This window comes from Squalius cephalus (genome assembly GCF_949319135.1).
Source record: "Squalius cephalus genome assembly, chromosome: 16".
In the NCBI taxonomy this organism is placed as follows: domain Eukaryota; kingdom Metazoa; phylum Chordata; class Actinopteri; order Cypriniformes; family Leuciscidae; genus Squalius; species Squalius cephalus.
Genome location: NC_137137.1, coordinates 34,275,692 through 34,302,133, shown reverse-complemented (window position 1 = coordinate 34,302,133; position 26,442 = coordinate 34,275,692). Strand labels below are relative to the sequence as shown.

The window sequence follows — 26,442 nt, the reverse complement described above, 5'->3', positions numbered from 1 at the left end:
TCATAATCAACCACCCCTTTAAACTCATGTGCCGTGTTCAAGTGTGAATGAGATTTGTGAGAAGATCTTCAGTGAAACGTGAGCCTGTTCCTCACAGACGTCATGTGTGCTGCAGACCTCCTTCAGTCTGTTACTGGTGCTCTAATGTGGATAAAGAGGGAGTTGTATAGGCTCTATCTGTAATGGGATATGCCAGATATGTTTAGAAGTGTCTCCTCTCCTCCTTTGACAAAAAAGGCATCTGTGTAAATTATTTGTACATCATTATTTATTGTTGCACAGAAACCACACACACACACACAGCATAAAAAGACCATGAACTCAAATCATCAAATCAATAATGATCAACTAGATTCATATATCAGGGTTCAGTAACAGTGAATTATATAATAATAAATAATGACTGCATTTCTAGGTGGCTGTACTCGTGTCTGTATGGGCCATGAGATTGACACGGTAAACTGTAGTCTCGTCTCCTCTGACGGTCAGCAAAGCACACGCTTCAACCACTGCGTTCGGCTGGAACACAAAAACACACACACTTCTGACTGATCGAGGTAAAACACACACACTACACCAGTTATCCTGTAACCTACAGGGCAATTCCAGTTCTGTGAATACAGCTTACTTTATTACCATATGACTTAACGACATATTCACACAAAATATGACACATCAGACCTAAAACCAGGAGCTCGCAAAAGTTGCTGTCAGAGGACAGACAAAGATGAACTCTAGAGGAATTTGGAGTCAAATCGAAGAACAAACTGGTGTGACTTCATTTCGAACAAAATCAGGCTAAATGAACGTTGTTTGGAGTTTGTTCCTGGAGTCTGAAACAGCTTGCTAAAGCAAACTCTCTGGAAAAGTTCACTCCGGCTGTTAAACACTATTGAACACCCATTGGTCGGTATGGTGATGATGTAATAGGTGGGCGTGGCTCTGAGGCTCCGCCTTCTTTGAGGTGTAAATCTTCTCAGATTAATTTCTTCTGTTCAGTCCGTCGAGGACAGACGCGAGTGAAGACATGAACACACTGAGAGCCGCTTTCTAGCAGAAACTGAAGCTGTAATTTTATTTAAAAGAGACGCTGATACTGTTTTTTCATGTTTAATACTGTAAAGCTGCAGCTTTAAAGCAATCTACTGTATAAAGCGCTTTATAAATAAACGGGCCGTGACTTTACCGGAGTGCTGAATCTCACATCCACATCTCTATGATCAGATGCTTTCTGAACGGCTGTTTTCTCACCGCTGGCCTGTTAGTTGTGTGTTTATTGTGTTATTGAGAAGAAAGTGCAGCACATATTCACATATTCATCTAAACGTTGCTCTCAGCAATGTGGACGGCGTCGGGATGTTCGCTAACAGTAAATCACTGCAAAAGTGTTATGAACGTCTTATTACCTCTAAGTGAAGTACAAAAAAGAACTTTGCCGTAAGTATATCTGGGCCTTCATGTAAAAAGTACATTGATTCTAGAAAGCAGGTTAAGTGACTTATCCAGGTAAGTTTACTTAATAGTAAATATATAACCTCAACTTACGGTTCCAAAAACTTGGGTAACTTTTAGGGTAAGTAGTCAGTAGTTCCAGGGTAAGTCAGAGGCATTCGGTGCATGCATTTACATTCATGCATTTGGCAGATGCTTTTATCCAAAGCGACTTACTGTACATTGCACACAAGTATGGAAGCTTGTTTCCGCCACAGTATAAAAAATAAAAAAGGTAATTTCGACTTTTTATCTCTTGCAATTCTGACTTTTTATCTCAGAATTGCGTGATATAAAGACTCAATTGCGTGTAATAAAGTCAGAATTGTGAGATATAAACTCACAATTGCGAGAAAAAAAGTCAGAATTGCAAGTTTACATCAGAATTGTGTGATTTATTTAATTATATCACGCAATTCTGACTTTACAACTCGCAATTCTGAGAAATAACGTCAGAATTGTGAGATGTAAACCCGCAATTGTGAGATAAAGTCGCAATTATCTTTCAAAATGTTTTATTCTGTGGCGGAAACAAGCTTCCAGACATAAGGTACACAGTTCATCAGTTCATACATAGCCACAGTGGGCACGACAGCACAGATTACACACAATATCATCTCATTATCTGAACGTTTCTGATTTCAGCACTCACGGCGAGACCAGCCGACGGCACCCAGCTGAGGGTGATGGGACGCCGCTGTCCTGCATCCACACTTCCCTGCGCCGGCGTCACGCTGAAGCCCTGCTGCTCGACCGCCGAGAGATTCTCCCAGAGGAACTCCAGCGTCTGACAGCAGAACACAGGAGATATCAGCAGGAACCACTTCAGACATGTCCTGACTGATCAGGGGAATACAGCCGTGTCCCAGATCACGCACTATACACTACGCACTATACACTACGCACTATACACTACGCACTATACACTACGCACTATACACTACGCACTATACACTACGCACTATACACTACGCACTACACACTACGCACTACGCACTATGCACTACGCACTATACACTACGCACTACACACTACGCACTATGCACTACGCACTATGCACTACGCACTATACACTACGCACTATACACTACGCACTATACACTACGCACTACACACTACGCACTACGCACTACACACTACGCACTATACACTACGCACTATACACTACGCACTATACACTACGCACTATACACTACGCACTATACACTACGCACTACGCACTACACACTACGCACTACACACTATGCACTACACACTACGCACTATACACTACGCACTATGCACTACGCACTATGCACTACGCACTACGCACTATACACTACGCACTATACACTACGCACTATACACTACGCACTATACACTACGCACTATACACTACGCACTATGCACTATACATTACACACTACGCACTATACACTACGCACTATACACTACGCACTATACACTACGCACTATACACTACGCACTATACACTACGCACTATGCACTACGCACTACGCACTACGCACTATGCACTACGCACTATGCACTACACACTACGCACTATACACTACGCACTATACACTACGCACTATACACTACGCACTATACACTACGCACTATACACTACGCACTATACACTACGCACTATACACTACGCACTACACACTACGCACTATACACTACACACTCAACCGTGTAGTGTATGAACTTTATACGTTTATTTTTTCTTTCAACATCGGAGTCTGACAGCCCCTCCTCCTCCGCTATGTAATTAAAGGGCTAGTTCACCCAATAATGAAACTTCTGTCAGTAATTACTCACCCTCATGTTGTTCATGTTCAACCCCGTCAGACTTTCGTTCATCTTCAGAACACAAATGAAGATATTTCTGATTAAATCTGAGAGCTGGATCACTCCTCCATAGGCTTCTCTGTTATTGAAACTTGCTGGTCCAGAAAGTTAGTAAAGACATCGTTAAAATAGTCCAAGTGACTACAGTGGCTCAACCATAAGTTCATCAAGCGACGAGAATACTTTTTGTGCGCAAAAAACAAAAACAAAATAACGACTTTATTCAACTCTTCATTTTCTTCTGTGTGTCTCTGAGTGAGCTCATGTAGTGTAACAGCAGCGCTTCTGGGTTATGACGTATAACCCAGAAGCGCTGCGCTGTTACACTACATGAGCTCACTCAGAGAAACACAGAAGAACATGAAGAGCTGAATAAACTTTTGCGCACAGAAAGTATTCTCGTCGCTTGATGAACTTAAGGTTGAGCCACTGTAGACATTTGGACTATTTTAACGATGTCTTTACTAACTTTCTGGGCCAGCAAGTTTCAATAACAGAGAAGCCTATGGAGGAGTGAGACAGCTCTCAGATTTAATCAGAATATCTTCATTTGTGTTCCGAAGATGAACGAAAGTCTGACGGGGTTGGAACGACATGACGGAGAGTAATTACTGACAGAAGTTTCATTTTTGGGTGAATTACCCTTTAAAGTGACAGTCGAGTGCATGAAGTGTCCAACGTTCTACCCTTTACACGTTAAATAAGAGCATCATCATCCGGGTATTAAAAGTGCACTTTTTCTTTTGGGTATTTTCAGTGTGAACACATGCACTATTTATACTACAAAATGGCGTAGAATGGTGCACAAGTGTGCGATCTGGGACGCGTACCTTTAAGTCTTCAGATGAACTGTTCACTTACTTTTTTAGCGGGTGGTTTGGAGCCGACGACACATCCCACGTGGAGTTTGCGTGTGACTGCGACTGCTCTGCCCTCTTTAAATTCACTCACAAAAGTCAGCAGCAAACTCTTGCTGTCTACACAACGTTTGTGGAAAAATGACAAAGACACGGAAATCAGGGATAACAGCTCAAAAAAGTGCTTTTTGTGTTTCGACCAATGGTGTGAGTTTGGGCAAGGATCACCTGAATGTCTAACCAATGAGAGAAGAGGAGAGTGTTTGGGAAACCTGAGACTTCTAATGATTAATAAATTAAGACTTCTCTTATACCAATTAAGATATTTAAGACTTTTTTGGCCTTCATTTTGATACAAATTGATTTCTGACAGAATGCGGACCAGACTCAAAAGTCTGACGACATAACACTACGCAGAAAGTACACAAGTAGGTTTTACACAAGTTCAACATGTAGTTATAAGGGTTGCAGAAGGAAATACAGCTTATGACTACAGGAAGACAGCAGCAGAGCGCAGTACCTCGATCTCCTGATGAGTATATATGTGACGGGACGAGTGCTTCAGAACAACCGTCTACTGGATCCCCTCCACTGACAAACATGTAGTCTGAACACGAAGAGCCTCGGAGCTCCAGCACACACACCGTTTGCTATCAGCACATTCACAAACACACAATCATTTCTGTCCAGACATCAGAACTGCAGTGTATGATCGACACAGGCTTTAACCCTCCAGTGTTGTTCATTTGGGAGCGAGTTAGTGTTGTTCACGGTCAAGAGTGACCGAACACCTGACATTTGTATTTTCAGTAAAATCAATATATTAATAAACAATAATATATTTTTGTTCAATACTTTTTATTTATTTATTTATTTTTCGTAACTTTTACATTTACATTGAATCATTTCGCAGACGCTTTTACCCGAAGCGACCCACAGATGAGGAGAGAACAGAAGCAGGCTGTGGATGTGGATGTACATTTACACACTTTTAAAGACTACTTTTTGTCAAGGTTTAGATATTTTTTGTCTGAAATGTTGATTTGAAGTGTCAGTTTTTCCATTAATTTTACTATAGTCAAACCTGAACAGAGAGAGAGACATTTTGTTACATGCATCAAAATTCAATTAAAAAATGTAACTGTAAATTAAATGTAAATTAAATTCTTTACCAGAGCGTGATCAATCTGTGTGTGACTCAGTTTTGGTGTATTGTGTGGAGTGTGTGTATTTTACACTGTCGCCCTTCACTGATGTGTGCTTTTTTCTGCATCATGGCTGATTTTTTGATTGTACCCCCAAAACCTTTTCATATTTTTCATATTTTCTATGGCAGTCATTTCTGACCGCGAACAACACAAGTGTGACATTTTTTTGTTTTTTTACTACTATTTAATTTTTCTAATCAAGTCCACGATTTATTTTTTGAGGTCACATAGCGACTGCCACAAAAGTAACCGAGTTTCGTGCCAATCCGATGAAGTAGCAATTAATAATTTTTTAAAAAAAAATTGGTCTAAAATGACAAAACAACATCCGAGGGTTAAAAATCATATTCTGTAATTATATTGTCAACAGGGAGGGGAATGAACATCCACCACTAACCAAATGTGCATATCTGGAAACACTCTGCAATAAGGTTTCATTTATTAATATCAGCGAACTACATTAGTGAACAAGAACTAACAATTTAAGCATTTATTAATCTTGGTCAATGGTAATTTCAACATTTACTAATACATTTTTTAAATCCAAAGTTGCATGTGTCAACAACTGTTATGCACCGTGAAATAACATGAACAAACTATGAACAATGAATTAGATCTATAACTAACATTAACAAAGATAAATAAAGGCTGGGAGAATATATTGTTAGTTCATGTTAGGTAATGCATTAACTAATGTTAACAAATGAGACCTTATTGTAAAATGTTACTGCATATTTTAATATGCATATTAGCAACATTTCTTGCATTAATCTAACAAAAGGTGTTTTAGCTTTAGGCCATTAAAAATTGTCAATAGAGTAATAGTTTCCCAGTAAAAAATATCTAACTAATGTAGAATATATATATATATATAATAATATACAACTTTTTGTGTTCACATGGGTTAATAAAGTGTGCTGTCCTGACTGTAGTGTATTGTATTGGTGTGGAGATGAAGATGTCTAACTTTGTTGATGAGTTGGACTGTGAGACGGTCTCTGTAATGCAGACTCTGGTGATCGGGGTGAAAGGTCACAGTAATGTCAGCATCAGCAGCAGGAGGAACAGCGCCACCTGATGGACACACACTGAACACACTCAAGCCGCTGTGGTTCTGAGGACCTGAGAGGAAGAACGGACACACGAGGACATTAACGTCATGTACAGTAGCGGCCAAAAGTAGAAGATATTTCATCTTTTTTTAATGAGCCTGCAAGTTCCATTAAACCATCAAAATACGAGGGAAATATTTTTTAAAAATTTAAATGTGATGAAAGATACAATACAATTGACACAATTAGTTGTCAAAAAAAGGCAAACCACAGCTTTTTTATTACAGGTTTTATTTTACTATCCAAAAAAAAAAAAACATAGAAAAACAAAAATCTCACAGGAAAAAACATTCATTGACAACAACATAATCAGTTATTCATATTTCTCTCGTTTTGTGTTCATAATTTCAGCTTGTCTGCACAATTTGGCATGTTTCTTTGCATTTTTAAAAATAAAACAATTGACTCCAAGTTCAACTATGAAATATGCTTACAATATTTAAATAAAGGGTGAAGATGACATCACTGTACAACACCTGTCAAAAATTTGAAAATATATAAAAAAAAATTATGTTTTTAAAAGAAGTCTCTTCTGCTCACCAAGGCTGCATTTATTTGACCAAAAATGCAGTAAAAACAGTAATATTGTGAAATATTACTCCAGTGTAAATCATCTGTTTTCTATGTGAATATACAGTAAAGTGTAATTTATTCCTGTGATCAAAGCTGAATTTTCAGCATCATTACTCTTCAGTGTCACATGATGCTATTTTACATTGTAATAATATTTCACAGTTTTCACTGTATTTTGGACTAAATATTTGCAATGTTTCCAAACTGTTGACAGGTACAGTATATATATAATACATGGCATGAGTCATACGGACAACTGTTATCCAGCTAACAAAAATATATTCTAAGAACATTTTGCTAACGTTGCCATTAAGTTATGAAAATGTTCCATGAACATTATGAGTCATTATGTTTTAAAAAAAAAAAAATTCTCGGCTATACGAATGTTAAGGGAACATTCCCATTTTATCATTCTGCAAACGTTATTAGCATTTTGAGAACATTAATAAAGAGCAGATAACTCTGAACGAACATTCTATTAATGTTACAGGAAGAGTGTTTGTTCATAACTTTCGGAGGACGTTCCGTTAGCTGGGATGAGACTTGGGGGTTTTTTTATAGATTTTTTTTTTGGGAGCTTGGCTTTCCTAATCTTTTGCTTGAATTAAATGGATGTAGCGGTAGGGTGGTTGAGATGTGAAGTGTACCTTTAAGGCCTGCTCATTGGCACTGATTATTTGACACGTCCCTTTAAATGTGTCGTGAGACATGAACAGAAAAACATTAATGCGGTGTGAGTTGAAGAGTGAGGCTCTTGGTGTATCGGCTGTGTAAACGGGAGAACCTCGGTCTGGCGTCTGCGTGTATGGTGACCAGTAACTGGTACCAGCAGTTACGAGTCTATAGAAACTTGCTCGCATAATAGCGAGTAGTGATTCTATAAGGGTTTGCAGCAACAAGCAACACTGGGAAGAGATTAGTCATTGTTACGGGGCATATAGCTCTAATTCATCTAGGCTGGTGTCCAAAGAGAAATGAGGATTGCCTTCGTCTGTCATTAGCCACTGTTTTTCCTGGGTTTAATCATTCTGTTGATTTCTTTGGATGTTTGTGTGTGTCTTGGGGATCTGCTACCATTGTTCTGTGATGACCTGGACCTAGGATGGAGTCTTGCTAGTGGTAGCTTGTTAATCCAAATGTTTTGCTTGTTTTGTTTTTGTTTCTCTGTTTGGCAATCATATTCCAATATTCGGCCTATGGGCATTGTGCAATATCTCCTTTGGGGACAGTGTCTATTTTGCAGTGTTGAAGTGTGAAATGCTGTGTTAGTGTGTGTGCACGGCCGATTTGGTTTGAAGTGTTGGAGTGTGTATGTGAACAGTATCTATTTATTCGACTTTATTCACTGTAGACTTGATATTGTTAGACTTTATATCCTGTACCTCATTTACTATGAGACTTTTATTCACTGTGATTTATTTATTGTAGAATTGTTCACTGTTACCTACAGGGAACATTTGTTGCTCTGATTGCCAATAAGCACATTGTCTACTAGTGTTTAATAAAATTATATTTGATTACATCAGTCCCATTTTTTTTTTTTTTTTGTGCCTTCATTGGATACAACCTGCCTAAATAGTTTAAAGGGGAGCGCTGTTTGGGTTTTCTAGTTTAGATATCCAAATTGTGTGCGTCGGAGCGCCCCCTAGGGGTCACATAGAGAAGGGTCAAAATTCTGCCAGACATTCCCTTTTGTGTTGCACAGAAGACAGAAAGTTGAACGGGTTGATAGCATGATGACAAAATGTCTGTTTTTAGGTGAACCTTCCTCTAAAAGACGTGTGTATTCTGGGCAGAATGTGCAGTCACATGCTTGTGTAGTGTGTGTAACTCACCCAGACGTGCAGTGGAGTCCATGAGCGACAGAATCCTCTCGCTTTCTAACGTCACACTGAAGCGCACGTCCAGCGAGGAGGTGTTCTGCAGCTGAACACACACCACACACAACACATTTATATCACATTACAATGATTTCTGATCATGTGACACTGAAGACTGAAGTGATGATGCTGAGAATTCAGCTTAGCTTTTCATCTCTTTTGAACAGTAGTGTATGGCAATAAGAACAGACTCTGCATCAGCTAGACAGGTCATCTCACTCGCTCTGATCGCTCTTACAGTACAGTAGTTTTGCTGGAGGTTACGGTGGTGACTGGAGATTTTACACGCCTGATCTCTTATACTCCAGGTAGAATAAAACGAGGAACACATTACAAAACAAGAACCAGCATGTGAAACTGCACAGAAACTGGACAGAACTGATCCTATGGTGACAGTGACCTCTAGTGTTGAACTGCAGCAGGAACATGACATTGTTCATCCCATACAGTCAGAACATAATATAAAAATAGTCCCTTTAGCAGGATAGTACCTTTAAAGGCCACATTTTAAACCAGATCTACCCCCCAAAAAGGTGCATATTAGTACCTTAGTGTAGTAATATATACCTTTAAGGCACTACTATCAGACTTTTAGGGGTAAATAAGGTACAAAGATGTCCGTTTTAGGATACAGTGACAAGCTTTTGTACGCTTGAAGGGATTTTTGAATAGCTAGAAGTATGATTTGATAACTGTACATGTTTCTTCAGTTAACAGGAGTGTACATTATACACCCTGAAAAAAATGATTTTCTTATTTAGTATTTTTGTCTTATTTTTCATTACAAGCATCTAAAAATTCTTAAATCAAGATACATTTACTGAAGAAGCAGAATGATTCAAGATTCCGAAAATTAAGTGCGTTTTTGCTTAAAACAAGAAGAAAAAAAAAATCAGTCACTGGGGTCAGAAAAACTATTTCGTTTTCCCTTTTGAATTAAAGGGATAGTTCACTTTGAAATTAAATTTTGGTATGTTTTAGCTTACCTGAAGGGCATCCAAGATGTAGGTGTCTTTTTTTCCGCAGTAGTTTGAATTTTGATATTTTTAGGTCAAACCGTTCTTGTCTGTCAGTCATTTAATGCAGGTCTGTGGTCACTGTCTCAAAGAGCATGCACAGAGTCCAAATTAAACAATTCCCCATCGTAAGTACACATTGATGGCCTAAGACACAAAACGAGTGGTTTGTGTGAGAAAACGAACAGTATTTATATCGTTTTTACCTCTTATACACAGCCACGTCCAAGTGATCTGAGGGCGCGGGCGCATCCTGGTGTGTGACGTGTGCGCAGACTGGTGCATAGATATATACACTAGATTTCACATTAAAGACATTCGTTCCAATGAACTGCCGTAGCCAAGGCGACATCTAGTGTATATATATATCTATGCACCAGTCTGCGCACACGTCACACACCAGGATGCGCCCGCGCCCTCAGATCCATCCAAAATCAAGATGGCGCCGCGGATGGCTGCCTCGGTGTGGAGCTCTCCAGTCATTGTATTGTTTTTGTTCGTTTGTTCTGCGTTTAGTCATTCTTTTCCTATCAGTTTCACCAAAGACGAACTTCTGGACATTAGGAAACACACACCAGACAAGTTTTTTACAGATTTTGATAACTCAGACGTTTTACTGGACATTCTCGTTGGAGGGGCAGCGGTGTTGTTAAAACGCGCGGTCAGACGCAAACGCGGGAAGCGCGCCGGCGCGCTGGTTAAACTCCGCGAGCGTGGCCTCCGCACTGCACTACCCAGTATTCATCTTGCGAATCTCCGATCTCTTCCTAACAAAATGGACGAACTTCTTCTCCTCACCCGCACTAACAAGGATTTTTTAAACTCCGCTGCTCTGTGCTTCACTGAAACCTGGCTGAGTGAAGCCATACCGGACAACGCACTACATCTGCCGGGCTTCCAGCTGTTCCGAGCGGATCGCATCGCGGAACTAACGGGGAAAACGAGAGGTGGTGGATTGTGTTTCTACATTAACGAAAGTTGGTGTTCAGATGTAACAACACTGAAGAAGATGTGCTCTCCTAATTTAGAGGTGCATTTCATAAACTGTAAACCTTTCTACTCGCCGCGGGAGTTTTCCTCATTCATTCTCGCGAATGTTTACATTCCTCCAGACGCGTGTGTGAGCGCGGCGCTACAACAGCTGGCTGAACATATAGCTGAAATGGAACAAAGGTACCCAGACTCTCTTTTAATCATTCTTGGGGATTTTAACAAAGCAAATCTCTCCCGTGAACTGCCAAAATACAGACAGCATGTTACATGTCCTACCAGAGACAGTAATATATTGGACCACTGTTACACCACGGTAAAGAATGCGTATCACTCCGTCCCACGGGCAGCTTTGGGGCTCTCTGATCACTGTTTGGTTCATCTTATACCGACCTACAGGCAGAAACTGAAATCAGCTAAACCTGTAATAAGGACTGTAAAAAGATGGACCAACGAAGCAGAGCAGGGCCTACAGGCCTGCTTCGATTGCACTGATTGGACTGTTTTTGAAGCTGCAGCCACCGATCTGGATGAGCTCACAGATACTGTAACATCATATATCAGTTTCTGTGAGGATACATGCATTCCTACCAGGACATTCTTATCATTCACTAATGATAAACCATGGTTTACTGGGAAACTCAAACAGCTTCGTCATGCCAAAGAAGATGCTTACAGAAGTGGGGATAAAATCTTGTATAACCAGGCCAGAAACAGACTGACAAAGGAGATCAGAGTTGCTAAAAAAAGCTACTCTGAAAAGCTGAAAAACCAGTTTTCAGCCAACGACCCGGCATCAGTCTGGAGAGGCCTGAGGAACATCACCAACTACAAATCACCATCCCCCCCATCTGTGGAGAATCAACAACTGGCTGACACTCTCAATGCATTCTATTGCAGGTTTGAGAAGCCCAGACTCACACCTCACACCCGCTCTGATGTGCACTTCACACATCCACCATCACCTCCTGCAACCCCTCTCCTCCCCCCTTCTGCCATCCAACCTGAGCTTAAGGTCTGCGTGGAGGACGTGAGCAGAGTCTTCAAAAAACAGAAGACTAGGAAAGCTTCAGGCCCAGACGGCATCTCATCTGCTTGTCTAAAAGCCTGCGCTGACCAACTGGCCCCAGTCTTCACACAGATCTTCAACAGATCATTGGAGCAGTGTGAAGTTCCCTGCTGCTTCAAACGCTCCACTATCATTCCGGTTCCCAAAAAAACTAAAATCACTGGACTTAATGACTACAGACCTGTCGCTCTCACGTCTGTGGTCATGAAGTCGTTTGAAAGACTGGTGTTGGCCTATCTGAAGGACATCACTGGACCCCTGCTGGATCCCTTTCAGTTTGCTTACAGAGCAAACAGGTCTGTGGATGATGCAGTCAACATGGGACTGCACTATATCCTGCAACATCTTGACAGACCTGGGACTTATGCACGGATCTTATTCGTGGACTTCAGTTCGGCCTTCAATACCATCATCCCTGATCTTCTCACAGCCAAACTGACTCAGCTCTCCATGCCATCCTCAATCTGTCAGTGGATCTCCAGCTTCCTGACGGACCGGCAGCAGCTAGTGAGACTGGGGAAACTCACATCCAGGACCCTCACCATCAGCACTGGCGCCCCCCAAGGGTGCGTTCTCTCCCCTCTGCTCTTCTCCCTGTACACTAATGACTGCACTTCTAAAGACCCCTCTGTCAAGCTCCTGAAATTTGCAGACGACACCACTGTCATCGGTCTCATCCAAAATGGTGACGAGTCTGCTTACAGACTGGGGGTTGAACAGTTGGCTGTCTGGTGCAGTTATAACAACCTTGAGCTGAACACGCTCAAAACAGTGGAGATGATCGTGGACTTCAGGAGAAACACCCCAGGACTCCCCCCACTCACCATCATGAACAGCACTGTGGAAGCAGTGGAGTCATTCAGGTTCCTGGGCTCTACCATCTCTCAGGACCTGAAGTGGGCAAATCACATTGACTCCATTGTGAAAAAGGCCCAGCAGAGACTGTACTTCCTTCGCCAGCTGAAGAAGTTCAATCTGCCACAGGAGCTGCTGATCCAGTTCTACTCAGCCATCATTGAGTCTGTTTTAAGCACTTCCATCACTGTCTGGTTTGGTTCAGCTTCCAAATCGGACATCAGGAGACTACAACGGACAGTCCGGACTGCAGAGAGGATTATTGGTGCCCCCCTGCCAACCCTCCAGGACCTGTACTCTTCCAGAGTGAGGAAGAGAGCAGGTAAAATCATCACAGACTCCACTCACCCTGGACACCACCTGTTTGAACTGTTACCGTCAGGACGGCGACACAGATCACTGGCCACAAGAACATCCAGGCACAGGAACAGTTTCTTTCCACAGGCCATTTCCCTTCTGAACACTTAACATGCCCCCAAGGAATATGCCTGTAAGTGCAATACTCCCACTGTCTAGTGCAATATTCTCTAACTCAGGTGATATTTATATTTATATTATTCATACTACTCAAAATACTGTAAATATGTTCATAATCTGTAAATGTTTATTCGGACTAAACCCAACTGTGACCCTACTTTTTTACTTTTATACTATTTTTATTTATTTTTTATATATTTTTATTCTTAGAATTTGTATTACTATGTTTCTTGTTGTATTTGTATTTGTATATGTGCACTGGAAGCTTCAGTACCAAGAAAAATTCCTTGTGGGTGCAAGCACACTTGGCAATAAAGCTCTTTCTGATTCTGATTCTGATTCTGATTCTGATTCTGAGATCACTTGGACGTGGCTGTGTATAAGAGGTAAAAACGATATAAATACTGTTCGTTTTCTCACACAAACCGCTCGTTTCGTGTCTTAGGCCATCAATGTGTACTTACGATGGGGAATTGTTTCATTTGGACGATGGGGAATTGTTTTAATTTGGACTTCTCTGTGCATGCTCTTTGAGATCGTGACCATAGACCTGCATGATATGACTGACAGACAAGAACGGTTTGACCTAAAAATATCAAAATTGAAACTACTGCGGAAAAAAAGACACCTACATCTTGGATGCCCTTGAGGTAAGCTAAAACATACCAAAATTTAATTTCAAAGTGAACTATCCCTTTAAGTTGATTTTTCTTACTCCATTGGCAGATATTTTTTCTTGTTTTTAAGCTAAAACTCACTAAATTGATCATTTTTGTCAATTCACATGTTGATCTGATTGGTTACAAGGTAGTTTGTGACGTCAGAAACACCAGCGATTTCAAAGTGTGTTTTTGAGACTGTCTTTGGTTCACTGCAGTTTTAAGGAGGAAATACTCAGCAATGCTGTCGACTTATGAATTTACACATGGTTTGTCTTAAAGCATATTAAAAACACCACATAGACACATAAACAACATTAAAAGCTGGATTTTCACCACAAGGGGGACTTTAAGTCATTTTGCTTCTCAAGTAAATGTCCCTTGATTTAACCATTTGTACTGGAAAACAAGGCAGAAACACTGAGGAAGAACATCATTTTTAGAAGAGCATCATCTGTCAAAAGTGAATGAATGAATGAATTCAAATTTCCGCGGCCAAAGAGAAATGTAGAGTTGATACCCTGAACACTTGCGAGGCGCTCTCGTTTGCAGGAACGCAGTCGAAGTGAATGTGTCCTTGATGTGAGCAGGAGAGGACGGGACTGACCGCTTCAGCACACAGCGAGATCTCCAGGGTCATCTGACGGCAGCTCACCTCCAGACTCTCACAGTACTGACAACACAACACACATCTCAGCAGATCCACGGCAGAACTGGGTGAATGCTCTTCTAATACCAAACCTGGTCATATTTCACCAACAATAAAGACAGTACGCATTACAGTAATGAGAATAATGAGTAACGAGAGATGTTTTGCATTACTATGATAAGATTTTTGGGGGGAAAGGGAAATTCGGTCATCATTTACATCTAAGGTATGTTGAGCACAGAAGTTTGAGTGAAAAAAAAAGTACAAGCTTCTGTGCTCACCAAATATTTGTTGATCATTGTTTATATGTATATAAAAGCCTAAATTAATTGCCTATATGAATAAGTTCTTCAAATAGAGCAATTGCATCTTTTCACAGGACTGAGTCTGTTTACAGCTGGTATAAAGATGCGTTTCGGTCGATCGGATCACAAGTAGACGAGGGAAGCACATTCCCGTTTACACCTGGTGTTTTAATCCGTCTCTTCTGTCCACTTTCAAACTGGACGAGCTCAAAGTGTTTTAGACCCGTTTAATCCAGTATTTAGAGCCGTCCACTCGTGATCCGATCGACCAAAACGCATCTTAGGGCCTTGGATTAAACCGCTGGATTCATATGGATTTGTTTTACAACATTTTTATAACTTTTTAGCGCAATTTTCCACCGGACAAATTGCGCTTGTTAACTCATGATTTCTGTTCTGTGCGTCTGTACGCACCAATCTTGCACTTCTATCTACTCCTCAACCAGACCACCTAGAGACTTCGGGTTTTCGGCATTATGTTAAGGAAGGTCTAATCTCGGGAACGCACAAAAAAAATCCAGGAAAAGATTTACTATCTCTTAGTGTTGTGATCCCATGAGGTGAGAAAATTGCATATTGCATTTCATAAAAATGAAAGTTTTTATTACTTGTTTGGATATTGGAAGTTTTGATTACTTGATTTTTCAAAGATTGTGAATTTGAAACGCATTAGAAAGTGAGAGACTGTAAGTTTTGAATGCTTATATCTCCTAAATGTGAATTTTGTCATTGTTTTGGAACACAGCAGCTTATTCATAACCTTAAGCCTAACATATTCATACTAAAAGCTAAAAAAACTTACATTTTGATTTCCAGGAGCCTTTAAAGAGCTCTATTATGCTTTTTTGAATATGACCCGTAATGAAGTGTATAATAAATCTATTTGTGAATGTAAAAGGTCTGCAGAGTTTTCAAGATCAAAGTGCACTACAAGTTATTGTCTCCTAAAATAAAAGATAAACTCTGAACTGCCTGAAACGAGTCGTCATCAATACCAGTCTCAGTTCTTGATGAATCTATGTAGGTTTGTAACTAATTTGCATATTTACAGCCTCTGGTCTTGATTGGCTGAACAGCGTCTCTTTGCCCCGCCCTCAAACACTGTAGTTTATCTGAGACTGGAAGAGTTTGGTTCGTGTTGTTCGTGTGGAGAAGACGCTGTTTTCAGAGATTGATACAGTAAAACCCACGCCATCGTTACTGTTCGTATCACTGTGTGTCAAGAGCTGAGAGTCAGATATGATAATGAGCGTTTGGTTTCTGACCAATCAGAGCAGAGCAGCTCTCAGAGAGGCGGGGCTTAGAGAGACTGAATCTTTGATCGAACTGTTTCAGACACTGAGAGAAAAGAGCTGATGCTGCACTGGATATAATGAGACAATTAAAGTGTTTTTTGGATGCATGTAAACCTGTTTTAGGAGAAAATTAGGGGGCCTTTAAAATAACATAACAGGGGCACTTTAATCACTCTATTTAAATCTATTTCTCTGTAGCTTTAAATACACTGTTTATATTAAAGCATCTATCGAGCATCTACATTTAGTTATATCTATTTTACAATCAGCTGGTGTCGGACGGCCCCAAGTTCAGATACTGACGATGATATGAAACACTTTTTGCTATGATGTGTGTATGTGTGGCGGCGGCGCTCACCTTCTTGGCCACAGAGGGAGTAAATGCGATCAGGAGTGTGTGTGTGTCTTCAGGACCGATGGATCTCATGGCGTTCAGCACAGAAAACGGCCCGTTCACATCCAGCACAGATGATGTCAGCTGAAAGGCAGCAGGTTAAGGCTGATATCAAACACAACACGAAAGAACTGCAGCATTTCTACCACAAGAACTTCATTTTACCATTAACAACATTAAAGACATATTTAAGCTTCAGTACAGTACTATCGACAAGTTTTTTTTAAAATATACTTACACTGGAATTCTATGCGTTAACAGCAGAAATGTGAAGCTTGTATTTTAGTTAACATGAGTGCTTTAATTAATTCTGTTATTTGAGCTGTAAATTGGTTTGAATTGTTTTTGAAATGGGATTATTTTCGTAGGTCAGTGTGTGTTTCTTGAGCATCAAATCCTCATATTAGAGTGATTTCTGAAGGATCATGTGACACTGAAGACTGGAGTAATGATGCTGAAAATTCAGCTTTGATCACAGGAAGAAATTACACTTTACAATATATTCACATAGAAAACAGATGATTTACACTGGAATAATATTTCACTATTTTTTACAGTATTTCTGATCAAATAACTGCAGCCTCTGTGAGCAGAACAGACTTCTTTCAAAATAACAAAAACATTTTTTTTTTATTCTAAACCCGGTAGTGTGAGTTACACAACACACATTATATAATATTTCTTTACACTGACTTATTAAGAAATGATTGAAAAAGATACCTTCACAAACTCTGAGGAAATGTTCTGGATCTTCACCTTTTTCAACACCTTCTGACCTACAAGGTTGAAACCATTACAAGTGAACAGGTAAAAAGCAAGCAGTAAAGGTGATGATGAAAGTGTCTCACCGACTGCCACCTGACTGAAGTGGAGTGTGTGTCGGTCAGAGACGAGAAGCAGAGCCGGTCTGACAGCGGGACAGTGTAACTCCAGATACAGCGTCTCATGAGGGCTAAACAATGGTGACACTTCACAATAAGGTCTCATTTGTTAACATTAGTTAATGTATAAACTAACATGAAATAACAATGAACAATACATTTGTTACAGTATTTATTAATCTTTGTTAATGTTAGATAATTGTTCATGTTAGTTCACATGCATTAACTAATAATATTAAGAAATACAACTTTGATTTTAATAATGTATTAGTAAATGTTGACATTAAAGTCCCCCTGTGGTGAAAATCCAGCTTTTAATGTTGTTTATGTGTCTATGTGGTGTTTTTAATGTGCTTTAAGACAATCCATGTGTAAGTTCATAAGTCGACAGCATTGCTGAGTATTTCCTCCTTAAAACTGCAGTGAACCAAAGACAGTCTCAAAAACACGCTTTGAAATCGCTGGTGTTTCTGACGTCACAAACTACCTTGTAACCAATCAGATCAACGTGTGATCGTCAACCAGTGGATCTCTGAGCTGAGCGAGTGAGTGGAGGCGGGGCTCATTTGCATATTCATAGAGCCGCGCATACTAAATGAGGCAAGGGTGTCGAGTTACATTCAAGATATTTTAAGGCATGAAGACATTATTTTTCAAGGAAAAAAAGTTTAAATATACAATTTTGGTGATAAAAGATGAGTTTTAACGGATACAATTATTGACTACAGGGGGACTTTAACATTATCTAAGATTAATCAATGCTGTAGAAGTATTGATCATGTTAACACAGAGTTTACCTGGAGAACGTTAAACTTGAATAACTTTTAATGACTTTTTGAAGGAAACATTTTCCTCGTTCTCCCATCATCACCTGTATCTGGGCTCCTCTGATGTGTCTGGTGAAGTGAAGCAAGAGATGACATGGCGAACGCGACGCTCAGTGAAGGAGCGCAGAAGCGAGGCCTTCGCAGACACATATTCAAAAGAGCTGTGAAGAAATGATATAAATATAATTATATTTTCAATTTTCCCCTGACAATTATGCCAACGTTATAAAACACAGACTGGTTTTACCCTTCTTGAACGTCTGCTGGGTTCGGCGAGTGGACGGGACTGCCGTTTGTCACTTTACTGCCTTGATCTTTCACCAAAAGCAACTCAGTTTCCATTTTGCTCTGTGAAATGAAGAATAACAGCAGGGAAGTTGCAACAGCTGGCAGTGCTGTGAGCGTGAGAAGTGATGTGGTGTGTGTGAACCTTACTTTGGTGTCAGGTTGTGTGTGTTGGCAGTCGATGGTCTCGTTCCTCCGGCGAAGAACCTCTGCTTTGATGACATCATCAGACAGTGTTGGACTGAACGTCACCTGGATCAGACACCTCTGAGGACACACATACACACACACACACACACACACACACACACACACACGCACGCTGAAACAAACAGACCTGAGACTGCTTTCACACAAAAACTTCAGGGCAAACAAATAAGGGAGATGAGCAGATTGTCACAAGACCTAAATCTCTCTAAGTATTTGAGTCAAATTTGTGCATTTTCCAAAAGCTTATCCATTTACACAAATTCCAATTTTCATGTTTCAAACATTTAGTAAATTAAGATGCTTTATCTCTCAAACTAAGTGAGCATGATAAAACCACTCTGACACACGTTAAGAAGAAAAACACTGTATTCACCATATAAAGTTAACTTGTGTTCTTGGGTATTTTTCCATAAATGTCAGGTTGGAAAAAAAGTCACAATTAAAAATTGATGTGTGAGAATGAATTCAGGAGCATGTGTGCGAATAAAAAAAGCAAAAAGCTTAGACATTTCACAATAAGAGACCCAGTGTATTTCAGGCTTGTTTATAATTAAAAGTCCCAAATTATGAATAAAGTTTTTTTTTTCTGGTTATTATTGATATTTTGGGTAAAAACCTAGTGTACTTCATGTATTCAAATAAATTAAATCAATCTGCTTGTAAATGTCTCCTTGTATTCAGTTATTAAGGAACATAATCTGACTATCAAAAATAAACCTATTATGAGAAATATTCACTGTAATAAAATGTGACAACTAGCCCCGATCTCCCCTAATTGATGAATCAAAGGCATGAACAAAAAGCAAAAATGTAGTAATGAAACGAGATAATAAAGCAGAATAAATGTGAGTGATTGTGAACTGTTTCAGGGGTGAGCCGCACCTGTCCAGGCAGGACACGTCCTGAAGAGGGTGTGATGGAGATGTCTGAGTCTTCAGGAACAGAGAAGGAGAAGAGCCTCGGCCCGGCGCTGAGACGGTTCTCCACATACAGAACTGCCGTGGTCCGGTCACCCAGAGCCGTCCCGCCAAACTCAACCAAACTATCAGAGAGTTTCAGAGAAGGCTGTACGCCAATCGCGTGACAAGACAACACGAAGTCTCTGAGTCAAGAAAAGAGAGGCATACGAGTTAGAAGAACAACTAGAACAGGTTTTCCTGCTTGAATGTTGATTATTTCCTCATATTCTCCATTGTTGCGGCTCCTCTCTTCCCAGTCTGTCAGTAACGCTCTGTTTACTTCCTGTCTCTATGAAGCCCCACTGCTGTGATTGGCTGTGAGACTTCAGTGTAAATGCCCACTGCTGTGATTGGTTGAGAAGCTTGCATATGAAATATCTAGCATTACATGTGGAACTCTCTCGAATACTTTTACTATTACAGCTATTATACGTTTTTACTATTACAGCTATCTGGATTAACGAATCATGAGAAGTTTTTTAAGTATTTAGATCTATTCCCATCACATAAAAGGTTGCAGTGATGATGAGCATTGAGCAGATGACAGTCTGTTGATCGCGTGAAAGATCTTATCATTGCAACGCAGTTTCTGCACTCACTAATGATTTCACTAATGCAAACATGAGGTATATAAATACAGTAAGAGCTTCGTTGTGCAGTGTAACAGCGTCATTGATTTCATAACGAGTTTTGGCAAGTGTCCAGATAAACTCGCGCTGTGTGATTGACAGCTTGGGCGATTGGAAAGGGATTGTTCTTTGATTGCTTTCTGTATATTAATCACAGTTTAAGTAAGATTATTTTCATCCTACCAAGAGAAACGATGTGAAGTTGATCATTTAGTCACTGGCTTGATTTACTGATGAATAAACAGTATTGAACGACTTTGAGAGAAAGATTATCTGTCTGAACTTGAACAGTTCAGACATTCACATAACCCACTGGTTCTCCAGAGGCTCGGATGAAGGAACTAAAAAAATACCTTTGTGTTCATTTGTACATCCAAACACTGAGCAACTGCCATGCTTCGCTCGTTTGCAAGCCATGATGTCTCTCGAGGAAAAACCAATATCACGCTCACGTATATTCTCATATTCTCATGGGCGGCCAAATTCTCTTTGCGGGCAAAGAAGAGAAAGGGGAGGTGACCTTTCCCCTTATGACGACATAAGGGGAAGATTTCTAGATTTGCCCGTCTGAGCTTTCATTTTCTCAAAAATACCAAGGGCTTGGTTTACACCCATCAAAACGTCTAGCCACTGGGGGACCAGGCAGGCTAGGGGAACTCATATTAAGGTTAAAAAACCTCATAAAGTGAAATTTTCATGCAATGGGACCTTTAAAAAACTCCAGATTTTATATATACATATTATAGAGGAAGCACGCTAGTGGCCAGAACTCTGTCAGTTTGCACTGTTGGCCACTAGATGGGGCCGGATGAGCTGAAGCCTTGTGTTCAGGCACAGTCAGCACTGGACAGCTTTATATGGTAAACTGCTTTTATTTCATGTGCTCTCATTTAACTGAATTACATATCCTACTGCCAGCTTTCGTGCTCTTATAGACATTTGCACGTGTTAAATGTGACATTGTTTAATGTCTGAATATTCTTAATGAGGAATAATGCTGCAACAGTATGCTATCTGCGCAGATCCTCCGTGAACTGCTTCTCGTCTTCTCACCTGTTAATGCTTGTTTTACAGGTGAGTGTGAAGCTGTGTTCCCCAGCCTTAGACGCGCTGAAGATCAAGTGAATGTCCATGCTTTGAGAAGGCAGCAAAGTGCCAAAACCGTCATTAGGCTGGACATCAATAAACTAGAGAGAAAGAAAAAGATATATTTGTACATGTATGTTTATATCTTCAAGGCCTCTGGATCTCATCATTAAAAATGTTCCTTTTCTGTCTCAGTAACTGAGCAACTTTGAGTTTAAATCATTTCTACACATTTCCTCTGAATATGAGCCATGTGTCACAGACCAGATTTAGCTCAAAACTCATTTCTGATTGAAAATGTGTTTTGCATGCATTATTTTGATTAATCTGATATTGGTACAATAAAACATCAAATACACACCAAATGTTAGCATAAGCCTAAACGCATGTTTTTGTTGGTCAGGTAAAACACACTCAGCTGTGTGTTTGTATTGTTTTGAATATGGCTCAGCGCTGTTGCAGAGTTTAATGCGGATGCACTGAACCAAAAGAGGTCATGTGACATCTCTCTGGCGTGAGTTTTATTAAGTGTGTGAAATTCAATTCAATTCACATTTATTTGTATAGCGCTTTTCACAATACACATCGTCTCAAAGCAGCTTTACAGAAAATGCATGAGTCCATATAACAATTTAGAGTGATCTGTTATCAGAGGAAACTGTCTAAGTTACAGTATGTATTTCAGAAATGTACATATACAAAATCACAGTTAGCTAAAAATGTAGGTAACACTTTATAATAACTGCACACTATCAATCATTAGTTAAGCATTAGTAAACAGTTAATTCATCATTTATAAAGCATTAAGAGACATTAATAAGCAGTTTATAAATACAGTTATAAATGCTGTATTCTTGATTTAAAAGCATATCTATAACGTGTTTAATAATTGTATTTTCATACTTTATTAATGATCAATTTATCATTTCTAAATGAAGTATTTCTTTATTTTCAAACCGGTTATTTAGGAGTTGTCAGTGGTTCATAAGATCACTTAGAAAGTGTAAGTAAATGATTAATAAAGTATTTAAATGTACATTCATTCATATTATTATTCAGACATATAGTAATAGTTATTTAGTGTGTTAATAAATGGTTTATTAACAAGTATTTCTACTGTAATTCATGGTTAATTCAGGTAGTTATAAAGCATTTAGTAGTGGTCAGTTAACTATTTTTGTGAGCTCATCTAAAGTGAGGACTAGTTATGCCTTGTAAAGCATTTTTAAAGGAGATTTAAAGGCTGTTAAATATTTTTATGTTCTGTATCACTGTGTGTGTTTGTTTCCTTTTTCTGTTTAGAAGAAAACTGAGTCTTTAAATCTCCTTTGTAACTGCTTTACGAGGCATAACTAGTCCCCACTTTAGATGAGCTCACAAAATAGTTCACTGACCACTACTAAATGCTTTATAACTACCTGCATCTACTACATTTACTTACACTTTCTAAGTGATCTTATGAATCAATGACAACTCCTAAATAACTGGTTTGTAAATAATGCAATACTTCATTTAAAAATGATAAATTGATCATTAATAAATTATGAAAATACAATTGTTAAACACGTTATAGATATGCTTATAAATCAAGAATAAAGCATTTACAGCTGTATTTATAAACTGCTTATAAATGTCTCTTAATGCTTTATAAATGATGAATTAACTGTTTACTAATGCTTAACTAATGATTAATAGTGTGCAGTTATTATAAAGTGTTACCAAAATGTATTCATTTAAACAATGTAATAACTGAATGCAGGAACAATGAGCTCACTGAAGTAGTGAATACCGTGCACTGGATGTTGTGCTCACCTTGGGAATACCCACAAAGCCGAACTCCTGAGGCAACAGGGAACAGTTAGTGAGACGCACTGAACTCCGTGTGGACTCGTGAACGGAGCAGTGTCCGAAGTCCAGCTCGGTGCGGTCGAACAGCAGGTCTGAGCCGGTCACCACAGCATGAGCCGTGAACACGACAGGCTTCACCTGGGAAAGCACATATTTTAAGGTGAATTAAAAGGGTTATGCATGACATTGTGAGTTATTTTGAATTGAAGTTCAAAGAATGTGCTTAAATTAATTAATTTATTATTTATTGATCAAATCTAGTAATATAAAGGTAAATAAAAAAATAAAAATGCATTAAAAAATAGAAAGAATCTTATCAAAATGAAATGAAATAAGACAAAAAAAAAAAAAGAAAAAGTATAATTTTAGGGGGACGAGGGAAAGATTTGTTACAAAGTGAGACCTAGTCTGAACACTTAGGTGAACCTTTCTGAATCAAGGAGATGATCTTCAGACAGTTCAACAGCCCCGCAGCCGAGCACAGAGAGAGGGACAGCCTCAGGAGAGAGCAGGACAGAGGAGCACGGCGAGTTCAGCTCATCAGAGGAACCGGCGGATCACGACTCTCAAACAACAGATTCAGCACAGCCAGAATCTGACTCTCCCATCAGACCCTTCCCTCACTCACACGACCCCTCCACACCGACAGAAGGAACACTACAGCTGGAAGTCGCTCTTTTAATTGATTCAAAGGGAAAATTTATTGACGAAAAGAAGCTTTTTCCCAAACACAGAGTGGCCAAACTCTGGTGTCCGAACACTCATAGCGCACTGAGTGTTGAGAAACTGGGATCCCCAAACCATGTAATAATCCACACCGGCACAAACGATCTGAGAGCCCAACAGGAGAGGGTGGCTACATCACTACAAACAGTGATTGAAAAGGCCTCAACCACCAAACGCTAAAATTACCATCTGCACACTACGACACACCCTGACACTCTCCAGCGGGTGAATGCCCACCTCTCCCACTCCTGTGCATTGAGACCCAATGTGCACCTGGCACACCACCCCACCCTGACCCCACATGCCTCTACGACCATGTCCATCTGTACAGGACAGCTGTTCCTGTCTTCGCCAGGACCCTAAAAGATGTGGACCTGAGTCAGGACCACAACAGAGCAACAGAGTCCAACAACCTCCACCCAGAGCTGTAAGAAAGCACAGTGTTCCCCAGAGAGAACATCCACAACAGCACCAGCACAAGCCACATCAACAGAGCTAAGAGACATCCGTCAGATGCTCAACCCCAAGACCCCATGGACAACAAAGCATTTATCATATCATGCTGGAACATTCAAGGCATGGGATCATCTACCTTTGGCCTCAAAAGCAGAAACCCAGAAATAAAAAATTCAGACATCAACATCCTGCAGGAGACATGGACCATGGACCCAGAGGAGATGGACCCGCGGCTACAGAGAACTCATCGGCCCCATCCATTAAACTGCCTGGAGTGACACAAGGAAGAGACTCGGGAGGCATGCTTATTTGGTACAGATCAAACCTTGCCCATGCCATCAAAGTAGCTAAAACAGAACAAGCTACAGTTAGTCCAAAATGCCGCCGCTAGAGTTCTTACTAGATCAAGAAAATATGATCGTATAACACCGATTTTATCATCACTCATTGGTTACCTATAAAGTTCCGTATTATTTACAAGGTATTGCTACTGACTTATAAAGCCCTAAACGGCTTAGCTCCAGTCTATTTAACCGATCTTCTATCGCCCTATAATCCATCGCACTCTTTAAGGTCACTAGATTCGAGGCTTTTGGTCATACCTAGGATATCCAGATCCACCAAAGGAGGGAGAGCATTTTCACATTTAGCTCCAAAACTCTGGAATAGTCTTCCTGATACTGTTCGTTGCTCAGACTCGCTCTCCCAGTTTAAAACTAGATTAAAGACGCATCTCTTCAGCCAGGCATTCATATAATATTTTTAATCTTACAGTTAAATCCGACCTCTAGTTCATAAACGCCAGAGGAGAACTGGCCCCCGACTGAGCCTGGGTTCTCCCAAGGTTTTTTTTTCTCCTTTAGGTCACCTGATGGAGTTTTTCGGTTCCTTGCCACTGTTGCCTTTGGCTTGCTCAGTTGGGGATATTTTGGGGATATTTAATTTAATTTTATCAATCAATAAATTCCACTAGAAACAAACCTTGTTGTATTATTTTAATTTAATACTGTGAAGCTGCTCTGATACAATCTGTATTGTGAAAAGAGCTATACAAATATACTTGACTTGACTTGACAATTCTACACATGGTTAGAAATGTATAAGACAGTCACCGCAGCAGAGGAAAACATCCTCCTGTGTGCCACTCATATCCCTCCAGCAGAGTCTCCCTATTTTAATCAAGACAGTTTCTCCATTCCTGAAGTAGACATTCATTACTTCCAGTCGCAGGGAAGCGGCTCTGTGGAGACCTGAATGCCAGAACAGCTGAAGAACTGGACACACTTAAAGCGTAACTCTCGCCAAAATGCAACCTATGCTCTTTTTGTGAAACTACCCGAGGCAAACTTTCGTTTAAAAGCATAATTAGAATGGAAACGTTTCATTTTCAGTCAAACTGCCTGTTGAATGGGAGTGCTTGGGGCACGACTATGATAGCATCAAAAATGGCTATTTTTAAAACACTAATGCGGCTCGACACAACATGAAACTGTGCTGGAAGTGTCACCAGGGGCTCTACACATGAACTCCAGCATTGAGAACATTGTTTGTGTACACAGAGTTTACTAAAGAGAAAGGTTTTGAACAACTCACTGTAGTTGTTGTTGTTTCCGTCCGCCGGCATTTTGACAGTCAAAAATAGTCGATCTCCGAATGCAGCGTAACAGGGAGGAGAGTAAAGATGGAAAGCTCCTAAAGCTTAATTCCATATAAATTCACGGATAATTTGTTGTTTTGTCGTTAATGAAAATCAATACTGACCTTGTATTTGAAAAAGGATCCTCATATAAGAAGCAATACTAAAATTCAGAGTCAGTTCATTCACATTCGGAGATCGACTATTTTTACATTTAAACATTAAAAAGGTTATTT

General features: G+C 39.9%; 1 protein-coding gene across 1 annotated transcript in view; it reads right to left on the bottom strand.

The window, feature by feature from the left end:
• Positions 1–256: 256 nt before the first annotated feature.
• cfap74 (cilia and flagella associated protein 74) overlaps positions 257–26,442 on the bottom strand; it is a 68,658-nt gene continuing 42,472 nt past the window's right edge. The window contains exons 24-39 of the mRNA XM_079896241.1: positions 23,353–23,526; positions 21,508–21,641; positions 19,749–19,968; positions 18,807–18,923; positions 18,619–18,719; positions 18,416–18,532; positions 17,512–17,615; positions 17,384–17,439; positions 16,628–16,747; positions 14,541–14,693; positions 8,910–9,000; positions 6,357–6,511; positions 4,702–4,831; positions 4,186–4,301; positions 2,144–2,278; positions 257–519 (exon numbers count right to left, since the gene is read on the bottom strand). Coding sequence (XP_079752367.1) covers positions 412–519; positions 2,144–2,278; positions 4,186–4,301; positions 4,702–4,831; positions 6,357–6,511; positions 8,910–9,000; positions 14,541–14,693; positions 16,628–16,747; positions 17,384–17,439; positions 17,512–17,615; positions 18,416–18,532; positions 18,619–18,719; positions 18,807–18,923; positions 19,749–19,968; positions 21,508–21,641; positions 23,353–23,526 — 2,031 coding nt within the window. The 3' untranslated portion in view covers positions 257–411. The remainder of the gene's footprint in view (positions 520–2,143; positions 2,279–4,185; positions 4,302–4,701; positions 4,832–6,356; positions 6,512–8,909; positions 9,001–14,540; positions 14,694–16,627; positions 16,748–17,383; positions 17,440–17,511; positions 17,616–18,415; positions 18,533–18,618; positions 18,720–18,806; positions 18,924–19,748; positions 19,969–21,507; positions 21,642–23,352; positions 23,527–26,442) is intronic.